Source organism: Melanaphis sacchari, unplaced genomic scaffold, assembly GCF_002803265.2.
Source record: "Melanaphis sacchari strain LSU unplaced genomic scaffold, SCAv2.0 Contig40_pilon_pilon, whole genome shotgun sequence".
NCBI lineage: Eukaryota > Metazoa > Arthropoda > Insecta > Hemiptera > Aphididae > Melanaphis > Melanaphis sacchari.
The window spans coordinates 2,168,240-2,180,344 of NW_020271264.1; the positions used below are offsets into that span (position 1 = coordinate 2,168,240).

General features: G+C 27.3%; 1 protein-coding gene across 5 annotated transcripts in view; it reads left to right on the forward strand.

Annotated features, from left to right (window-relative positions):
• LOC112597306 overlaps positions 1 to 10,342 on the forward strand; it is a 210,187-nt gene extending 199,845 nt beyond the window's left edge. For all 5 annotated transcript variants that reach the window (XM_025343285.1, XM_025343284.1, XM_025343287.1 and 2 more), the window contains 2 exons: positions 7,070 to 7,309; positions 9,645 to 10,342. In XM_025343285.1, coding sequence (XP_025199070.1) covers positions 7,070 to 7,309; positions 9,645 to 9,754 — 350 coding nt within the window. In that variant the 3' untranslated portion in view covers positions 9,755 to 10,342. The remainder of the gene's footprint in view (positions 1 to 7,069; positions 7,310 to 9,644) is intronic.
• Positions 10,343 to 12,105: the final 1,763 nt, after the last annotated feature.

Consider the following 12,105-nt stretch of genomic DNA (forward strand, 5'->3'; position numbering starts at 1 on the left):
AAAAATGTATTGATTTTTAACAAAAAAAAAAATTATGCTAAAAACAACAATGTTCATTTATTTTCCACTATTAGTCTATTTTATATATGCGTCTAAAATGTGTAGATCAATATCTATGACCATTTTAAGAGCGCCTTTAATTATGTCAATGAAAAATATTTATAGATAATTTGGCATGCTGTGAATAAAAAAAATTGCCAGTAGATGATCATGGATCAACAAAACAATTTGTTAATTAATCTAATTATAAAAATGTTTTAGATAATATGTTATGGACATAATATTATTGTCGTACTAATTTTATTTTGAAATAAAATTCTTCTGTTTAAAGTATTTAAGTAATACAGTTATCTACCTTATTATAATCATAATTTATTTATCACTCCCGATATCACAAAATAAAAAAAAATAATGAAAATTAAACTTAACTACTCAACAGCTAATATAATAAAGAAATAACGGTATATTTTAAATAGGTGTGTCCTACTGTTACTCGGCGTTCATAATAATTGTAGTTTCAACTGATTGCCAAATGGATTATTTATTATCAATATTTCACTTAACATAATGTTACTAGTTTACTACGATGTATGTCTACAATTGAGGCAAAATAAAAAAAGGTTTAAAACCAGTCACTAATGTACGACTAGGTATTTCGTGAAAATACTACTTTAAAAATGAATTTATTTACGTAAATAAATCATATGGGTGGCGGGTTTCGTATCTGTTGCGTAAACATCGACGGTTTTCTTATTATCCCATAATAACAATAGATGAATATGTATTTTTATAATCGTGGAAATTGAAATTGTGTTCTTGAAAAAAAAAAACGAAAAAAAAAATATACACTACGATCACAAAATCATAAAGAATGGATGGAATCAAAAACGTTGTTACGGTGACACCCAGAGCGTGAACAAAAAACGAGAAATCACACTTTGGACGTCATCAGGTATTTATGATGTCTGTCTCGGCTTTGTGAATAAAAACAATCATGACTGACAGTTATGTCATATTTTACCAAATTACGTTCAATTGAAAAATATTTTCGACAGATATATAAATATATTATCATTATTATTATATTACGTGTAAGCCATGTACACAGTTAGTAAGGGGAATTTCATTTAATTTTCTACATTGTCTGGCACACCCATTTTTCCGAACGACTTTTGAAGTTTCCAAAAGAATTTCTTATTTGTTTACAGTATTTACTTATTTGGAATATTTTCAGTCTTATAGTATACCTAAACTTAATGTTTTTTTTTTGAAAAATATTTGAATTTTATACTATAATACGTAATTATATGATTTTGTACGTTTTTTTCGAAAACGTTGACTAGTATTATATTGATTCCGTAATATTTTGAAAACGTCCATGTATAAATATTGAACCTGTAATAGTTAAATATTTATAAAGTGTTTATATTTTTAAAGGGGCACTAGTGTAGTATAGTAAAGCAAGGCAAAAATGTATGGGATATTCCCTACTATATGATATTATAATGTAATTCCACTCATCTCATCCAAACTTTGAATGCTTATAAATAATCGAATACTATTTTCGACATTTTTTACATTATATTTTATAAATAAAGGCATTTAGTAAAATATTTTGCTTCAAAAAATAAAAATAATCTATATTACTATTCTTTTTTTTTAAAAAAAATTCGTTAAGTACATATTTTTTTGTTATAAATGTGTAGAATTATAAAATACTTTTCAAATAATAATGAAAATAAAAATAATTTTATAATTTATTTATTGAAAAAAAAAATACATAAATTGGTTGAAGAAATGAGTGGCTTACGTTATAAAATGCTTAACTTTGTATTGTACGTATGTATTGTTGTTATTATTGACAAATAAATAAATTATTATTATTATTATTATTATTACTATACATTTTTATGAATTACATATAAATATATTATACTTATATAGATCGTAAAATGTTTAAAAATGTAAAACATTTACATCAAATTTTTCAAAAATAGAGGTTTTCATTTGAAAGAAAAATAAGTTCACAAAATATAATCCATCGTTAAAAAATAAGACCTGAAGTGACCGTGCTTGGTCAATAACTTCTATGTACATTACATGACAACGTAACAACAGATTTAATTATGATAAAATAATATGTTTAAATAAATAGTTTCATTATTTTAAATGTGTTTTCAGTAAAAATGCGATTATATTATTATTATATTACATTGTTATTGTACATGATTTAGTAAGCTGTGCACGGTCGTTAGAATTTCATAACGTTTTGAATAATTTATTGACACTTTTGGCGCACAAACTCATTTTGTTTAACGAGCTTTATCTTTTCTGTTCGCGAGTAAAATTTATAACACAATGCCTAAAAGTAGGTATAACCATGTGTTGTATGTACGTAATATATATATATATTTTAAATATGTATATTATCATATACCAGTATACCACGATTACCACCACAAAACACACATATACTCTATATATTTGAAAAATCCTTAAAGAGGTAGTTTAGTGTAATATAATAAGAAGGACTTTATACATATATCTATATACACAAACCTCTAGTTACAAAAATGTTTGAAACATAATATGTCGCTAGTTATAAATATACTTCTCTCCCTGTGTGACTACAGCGATTTGATAAGTGATTACCATCGCCGTATGAACTGGCCTATTATTACAAACCTTATTGCTGCGAAGATTTACATTTTGCAACGTATCAATACGGCTTTAACGATATGGATTTTTGTTATCATTTTAATCGGCTGTTGAAATATAATAATAATAATAATAATAATAAATGTATTATTATTCCATGTACGTGTGCGATATTAAAGTAGCGAACCAGTCTAACAAACGCCAATATTTTGTAATTGTGTACGTAATATAATACTAATTTAATTAAAAACCAATTTTAACCAATTTCGTATTTAATAAACATAACTCATAATGTTAACATGAAGCTATTTGTAAAAATCTGGGTAGATAGGTATCATTATCATACAAGTATAATACACGATATTTCATTATGAACAATATAGTCAAAACGATCTCACTTCAATATGACTTCTTGCTAATAATAATAAAGTACATATTTTTGCAATATCGATTTGTGTTTTATGTGTTTTGATATTTTGGTAACAAATTTTATTGCTTAAAACTCGCGTTGTTTAATATAAACAGATTGTTGTTCAAAATAAATTAAATAAATGTACCCAATACGCATAATCTTGCGAAGTATGAACAACGATCGGTATCGCAATATTTTATCATATTTATTTCTCTTACAAATAGTAATAATTAAACAACATTAAAAATTTAAAATGTGAATTATGGTAGTGGGATCATTTTATGGAGCCCAATTTCAAACAGAACAATATTGAAGTTAAGCCACACGTAATTCAGATTTTTATTAAGCGCAATGTGGATATAAAGAGATTGTGCGAAATTACTGCAGCTAGGTATATCGTATATTCATTCCCGTTTCCGACGAAAATGCGTTGAAACTTCAAAATTGGTATTATTGTGGTACTCGAACTTCGAAGTTTCTCGACGAAATTTGTCAACACTATTTGAAATGGTTGTGCAAAGACAGTTTATCGACATTTGTAGTCGTATCCCCACACCCGGCCAACGAACTCAACGTATAGCTCAAGCTATATTATACAATTATACTACCTACTAGCTCTATAAATGCATGTACCTACATAATATAATATAATTATATTTATGCAGTTAGACACCTGTTTCGAGCACGATTATTAAACGTGGTTAAATGTATTGAACGTCGCCAACCAATCACTTATTAATGAATCTTAAGTGATTTTAATTAACTCATATTATGACGGTCGTAATATTATTGTTCATTAGCATAATAGTACTTTACGTCCGAGCTATAAGTGTAGCTATTTCTTTTTAGCTAATAAATGCACTCGTAAATTATTATACCATTATAAATAGGTAGGTTGTATATTATAAAGTTAATATTTTTTTTTTCGCCATTTGACTGTTTTTACTATAATATTTTGTGCTCTGTAAAATTAATTGAATAATGCGTCCGAATAAAATATGTGATAGATATAATTGATATTTGAGTAATATGGTATTTAATAATAGTGTTTAATATTTTCGAGTTAATTGTTCACGACTTACACATATTTTCATTATATAAAACGAAAGAACCACGGATGATCTTACTACGGCCAATATTACTGTTGGATTTGTGATTATTTTAAAATATCGTCTCTACGTATAGTTATGTAATTATTAAATGGGTGTAAATTATTCTACTGTTATGGATAAAGTAAATAGTAAACAACGTTAAAACAAAAATTAAAACATTCATAATAATGGTAGGTATCGGTAATTTAAATATAAAATAATACAACGATACGATTTCCAATCCCATATAACTACACATAGAATTTATGAAGATCATAAAAATATTATTACCTCAACGAAAAAATATTAGACAACCTATAGAAATTTTCGTTTAGATTTTCACTTAGAAAAAATCTCCTAGTCCTACTTGCGGCAAAATACAGTATCGTTATCGAATCGTCATTTGACAGTATCACAACGATATTTGCTTAATTTTGGGTTGATAATTTGCTATACCACACTTCAATACAGTTTTAAATAATAGAGTAATATAAAATGTGTTTAAATTAAAGTTTGCTTTAAATTTGCGTATTAAATTTAAATTAATGTGGATTTCTACCAATCGCCAAGCAAATTAGTGTATTACTTTTACAATGTCGTCAGCCAATTGGACGATAACAAGATAATAAAAATAATAATAATATAATCGTGGATAACGGAAAAAGGTTTATCAAATAGTGATACTGGTAACTGTGAGAGAAAAATACGCACGACATTGAATCGCTGAATTAAGTTTGAATATAATAAAGGTATATTACACAACAGTTTTTAAGCAGATTGAAACTAAAATCGATTTTTTGATATTTTGTATTATAATATTTAGCTATGTATTCCATTAATCATTGATCAATGTGATTTCATTATTTTTATCTTCTGAAATGTGGTTATCATCCTTGGCTTGTTACGCTCAGTTGAATTTTAACCATAGACAATATAGGAATGGATGAAAAATTCCCATATTAATCTCATGTGAACGATTTCTCCGAAATTGAATTATCAATACAGTATAATAATTATCAATTGTCCACGCTAAAATCGCTTTAGTTTTAACTCATCATTAAAATCAAAAATATGAGTACTAGTCCTATCGGTATTATATTATTTATGGTTTTAACTGATTTATTATGTTAATAATGATTATAATATAACTGACCTTAGTAGTTGTAGTTCCAAGGGTTAAACGATTATCGATACGAGTATAACCTATCCATTCGGTATATTCCTTGATTAAACTTCTCTCTATCCCATACCCTAGTCTGAAATTCTACATGATATGATTAGGCTCTTGCGATACGAATGAATAAAAAAACCACGTTTCTTACATAATATTGATCGGTATTGAATTTTTTTACTGTAAATTGTTAAAAAGATGATTTTTTTTTAAATGTTTATGAATATAAATTGAAATTTTAACGAATAGTTTTTCTAAATCAATCAACCTTGAGTACTAAAGATAATATAGTTCACAATAATAGGATACTCCTTGAACGGTATAAAAAAAATATAAGTATTTGAAAATATAGTCTTTAAGTATGTATTTAAAAATTCCAACGATCAAAATTTCAATAAATGCGTTATTAAAGGATAACAAGAGATGAGCGTACTTGATAAATCATAATGTTTAACGATAAGTAATATTTAAACCATAATTTTCTTGTAAGTTGTCTCATTGGTCTAACGACTCTTACCTAATCGCATTTGTTGACAAATTAAAATATCACAATAAATTATAATTTTTTCGTCAAAAGACAGTCGCAATTTTTTTTCAAAAATGTAACATAAACCAAATCAACACAAATAATAATTATTATTTAATACAAATTAAAATTTACATTATTATGTTCATTTAAAGACTCTGAAAACGTTTCAAAAAAATAAATAAATAAGATCTTAATTTAGTTCAACTTTATGCATTAATAATGACTAACAAAATAATCTACTTGTATAAAAATGATTGTTTTTTTTTTTTTTACAACCTATGACAGCGTCATAACTTTACGATTTATTTTAACTTTAAATGAGTTGTGATTTAATGTGTTCATTTATAATTTTATGATTCACGTGTTTTATTGGTTGTACATAATATTATATAACATGCATATAGTTCATTGCTACTGTAATATACTAATATAATAATTAATTACATATTAAAAAAAATATAATATCTTCGTTAAATTATATAAAATTATACGCATGTACTTTTTATACGTATTTGTCTTAAATAACTTTTCTAATCATCCGATGTGAACTGTGAACACAATAATTACTAAAATTACTGGTATTGTGTAAATTATTGTAGTCACATTGTAGAACGGATTTTTGTTATAAAACAAAATGGTATAACTTTGTATCTTGTATCGATAAGGCAAAAAGAAAGGGTAATGTTAAAGATGCAAGAAGAGGAGTGCTTTTTTTCTAATTTTCTCGAATTTCCCAGGTGTTTTCATCTGTACAATTTCAGCGTATTATCTAATTTTGCAGAAGTCTGCTAACTAAAACCCATGGCCTGTAGGCCACATTTGACTAAACGACAAGTTTTTACTTTATTGCATTGAAGTAATAAATCAAAAATGAACTGTTCAATATTAACAAAACTACCTATAGTACATTTTTAAAAGTTCGCGAAAAATACACTGCAAACAATTTAAATTACTCTTAACACCTCTCTAAACAACGGAATTCCGTGACCGTTAAAAAAATGTACTTATTTATTATTTTCATTGCATTTATATATCCTACAAGACTAAAAATTATAAATATAATTACATATCTTAATATATTAATTTGCTTATGACCCTCGATTAAAAAAATTTAAAGACCTCTGTAATAGTGGAACGAGACAACGAGACACTTTTCACTCCGCTCACGATTGCCTGTTTTATTAAGCATTTAATTTCTTATCTTACAGCCTACAAGTGTCACGGGAGTTGGAAAGATAACGGCACGATGCACCAGATAATCAGCAGCGACTTGCCGACAGCGGCTGGCTGGAAGAAGCTGTACTGCCTTGCGTACGTAAAATGGCCTCCGGACCGCCTGCAAGTATTCGTATTCGCAGATAACTGCAACCTAAACAACAACCGTACCGCGACGACTGGGCACGATGAAGGGCTCGTTTTGTCGTTTAACATTTCGTTATCACCATCTGGTAAGTCCGGATAGTGCACAATATTATACTATCATTTCATCATGATATAATGTCCCGCAGAATATTCTAGAAAAACGTTCTAATAATATCTAATAATAATTTATTAATATTTGTCAATTACATTATCGTATTCAAATAGCATTAACTGTATGAGGGTTTATTCACTGCTAAGCATTTGTTTTCATTGTCAATAGCTATTTCTTATATTATTTTTATTTTTATTTTTTGCATTTCTTTACTTTTTAACTCGAAAAAATGTAATACCGGGTTTCCAACTAAAAACAAATAAATAAACAATAATTGTTCTTCCCATAAATTTTCATTTAAAAAATAAAAGTGAATAATATAATGAAATAATATCTTGATTCTGACTCGGTTAATTGGGTATTACGCGTGTTTATACGTTAATATCGATAAGGATGTAATTTTGCATACTATCGATGAACTTAAAAAAGTGAGTTACAAATTTTATTCAAAATATTATCGTAATATTCTTAGTAAAAAATATTATTTTGCATATTTTATATATTTTAGACGTCAGTATAAATGCATATCATGTTTTTTTTATTTTATTGCATACTCTGCAGAGAAAAATTATGAATTTTGCATTTTACACTAAAATTTAATATTTAAATTTTATTATTATTATTATTATTTTTTTTTTTTTATTGAGATTATGTATTTGGTTTTTTAATAATAATACAACAATTTTTTAAGTATATTTTTAATATTTTTCACATATTTTGAATTTATTAATTTATAAGTTTTTACAAATTTACCTATTTTCTAATGTGAAAACGTATGAATATTTTATGGATTTTTATAAGTGCATTTAATTCACAACATTGTTTATTAAAGATACTATATAATACTTAAGATAATATTATATACCTTGGTATCCCATAATAATGTCTTCCGAATAATTTCGTGCTATCTGTAAACTACTGCCATCGTTTCGTAACCACACATGCTTTCAGGAAGAAGAGAGGACGAAAAAAAGAATTCACTACCGTTTTAGTGCTGTAGGTACTTCCTAACTATGTGTCGCATATAATACGGCATACTGAAGTAGCCCGCGTGTACGAATAGCGAATTCCCGTTGGACCCACCAACCTATATTATCCCGTCTTAAACCCCAAAGCCGATTATTCTTATTCCTCATTCTCGTCGTATGTATATATATATATATGCCACTATGAATGTAATAACCTTCGCAAGACTTTCTTTTTTTTTCGTTTTTTCTAGTTGCAATTATTTTTTCTCTTACTTTTTTTTATTACTATTACTATTATTATCACCTTTTATACTATCGCCACCGACCACTATACACTGCCCCGTGGCTAAGACATAATATTATATCATTACAACTTATGACGATTTTCTATAACGTTAAAAATAGCAACAGTCTTATTGGCCAGGTATTAACGTTTACCCAAAAATGTGATAAATAATAATTTTTATTGGTTTTACTCAGATCGTGAAATTATCGCTCTATTTAACTTTGCCGGGTGAAAAAAAAATGTCTTGCTGGTAAATCCGTTGTATCGTCGTGTAATAGTATGTACGTTCTACGAATTCTACGACACGAATTATGAACGACAAATATATTATTATGTATACTGTATATATTATTATAATATACTCAAACGATCTTGTTCAGTGACCATGGAAATGTTGGGATTATAACGACAAAAAATGATAATATGTGCGTCATTGTAATGTTATATGCGTGATAGTCAATAATAACGATATCATGAAAAATATTCTATACTAACATAGTCTTATAATAGTAGATTAAATTATATTAATTCAATGCTATTTTATCAATTCCATAGGTTTCATGGACTATAATATTTTTATTTGATAAATACAATTTACCTTGTTTGTATATTAATTAAATATTTAAAAATTAGTTCATTATTGTTTGGATATGTCCTATAAATATTTATAAATAAAATAAATAACTATTAAGCTATTCGAAATTACAAAATTTAAAATTTCTTTTTAAATACTTACATGCATACATTATCATTTTTAGGTACGTTATAATGGTTAATAAGGTCGATATTTTTTAATATCGATATAAATATTTAAAATTATGTCGTTATAGGCCATCATTATAATTATTATAAATTGTATTCTAACCTCAAACTGAACTACCGAAAACGAGTATACAAGTGATCATAATTTTACTAATAATTACATAGTATTGCAATATATAAAACGGTGTTTAATGACGTGCACCTGTATTATAATGTATAGTGTATACAATAAGTTAAAATATGTATGATTGTTAAATAATTGTATTAAAATGTATATTATTTCAATATTGCAGGTGAAAAGCCGTGTAACGAGGTCAACAAGTCGACAATCGTCGAGGCCACCTTGACCATGATAGTGGTCTCCATCAGTCTACTCTTCTTGCGACAGTCGGCTGACAGATGATTTTCGTATTAAATCGCGCAAAATCTCAAAATCATAATGCCGCCGTCAAATATATTGTGTGTATACGTCATTGTTTCGTTGTTTCCTTATAGCAAATGCATTTTGACAAAACTTTATTTTTTTTTTAAATAGTGTAAATAATATTATACTAACACACATGCGAGGGCGCGAGCGATTATCTCTATAATAGTCTATGACATGTAGAGACGGACGAAAATGAAACATATTTTGTGATGCTATTTGAAATTATATTTTGAAGAAAAAAATTTATGTAATGATATAATCAATCGCTTTTTTTTGTTTCACAATAATAATACGTACATATAATATGATGGTGAATAGTGTATACGTATATAAGACTGATCGCCGTTTTCTTCATATACCTTTCCATAGACGCAATTATGTTCGATTAGAATTTGTGGGTTCAGGGGGTTAGGTGCAAAAGAACTAAAGATGCTGCATAATATTTTTGTACGTGGCCGTTTCGAAGGGATGAATAATCCATTCGACGGTCGAGTACTGCACTCTAATAAAAAAAAAAAAATGCTACAATCATGCATAATATACTATTATAATATAATATTATCAGAACTATATCGTACGTAGATAGGAACACCTTTATTATTATATGTTTATTATATAAATATAGATACTACCGCTCTTCGTTATCGGGAGGACGATATTATGATAGGGTCCACGATGATGGGGGGGGGGCGTAAAAAGGGTCGACGACGAAGAAAACGCACTCGAATGCGGCACGCATTATTTAGCATTATATTATAATAATACAGAGCAATGATTGGAGGGAGGTAGCGCAAAAAAAACAGAGTTTTCGAGTGTAGAACCATTTAGTCCCGCGCAGTTTTAATAATATTGCGTATATATAGTAGATCGTTGTCGATGAAAATTATTTCGAGAACTCGCATTCGTCTGCGGAAACGGATACGGAGCGCTCTAACCGGAAAACTCTGTAAAAGAAAAATATTTCTCGATGCGCGTCGAATTTAAGGCACTATCATTATTGTACCTATAACTCTAGGCAATTATTAAAATACAATATATATATTATAGTATTATATATGTAACGCGTAAGTTAATAGTTTTTTTTTATGTTTTGTTTTCTATTCGTCTCAAAAAAAAAAAAAAAAAATGTGAAATGGAAACGCGGGCAATAATATTTTTGTAGATAATATAATACAATATGATGTACACGTGTAATAATCATAACAGTATGTTACATATTGAAACCTAGTGATAATTTTTTGAAAGTTTGTACAGTACGTATTATTATGTTATATTATTATTATTATTAAAACACGGCGTTATAATACGTACGTTTTGCGATGACTTACGTAATCTGTCTCATCTCTTCTATGTGAATAATGTGGTAATATGTCATTTATATATTTTACTACTTCTTATGATATATAAACGTACCCAAAATGAGTTATAATAATAATGATAATAACAATAATATAATATCGTATTTACTAATATAGCAATAATGTTGTAATTCATCGTGATTTTGTTAATTTTCGTATTGTTATAAAACAAAATTAAAATATAATAATATATAATATATATATATATAAATGCATAACATTGTAATATCCCAGCGCGTTATTATTTTCAATTTTATTACTATTATGTGTCAGTATAGCTTATATACACGGGAGAGCTCACCCTGGGTCGGCGAGGTTATCGTGTTTTCTTTTTTTGGAGCAAAAGAATGTTAGATTCTTCAGTCGCATACAGCAGCCGGTTATTACATATTAATACGTATTTAGATTATTTATTTTATGTTTGTTCAACATTCACGACCTGATAACGCATACTCGGAATCCATACATTTATATCATAATAATCTCTACTAGAATAACATTCGCAACATGCATTCAACTATTTTCCACGCCATATTAACTTTTTCATTTTTGTTCCGTTTACGTTATAATTTGTCTTTCCCATTCTTATATTATGATAATTTTTCATTTCCCCGTTTCGTATCAATCAATGATCACTAAACATTATTAATATTATAAATTCTAATCGAACGGGTAAACAAACTTTGTCGCGTACCTAGTAGGTAATTGTAATAATTATTTTTTTCAGAACGTTTTAGTAAATTAATATTATCGCGTGACTGTGCGATACCTCTTTACGTATAATATATTAGAAAAATAATAGAAATATAGGTAGGTACACTCTCTTATCTCAAAATAAACACGATATTATACTTTCTGAACAGTAATAATATTATAATTTGCCAGTCATGATTGGCGTTGCGCTATTTTTTGTCGTCTCGTTCACTCAGTTCAGTAAATTTTTACTTTTTAGCTTCTTCAAATCGTTAT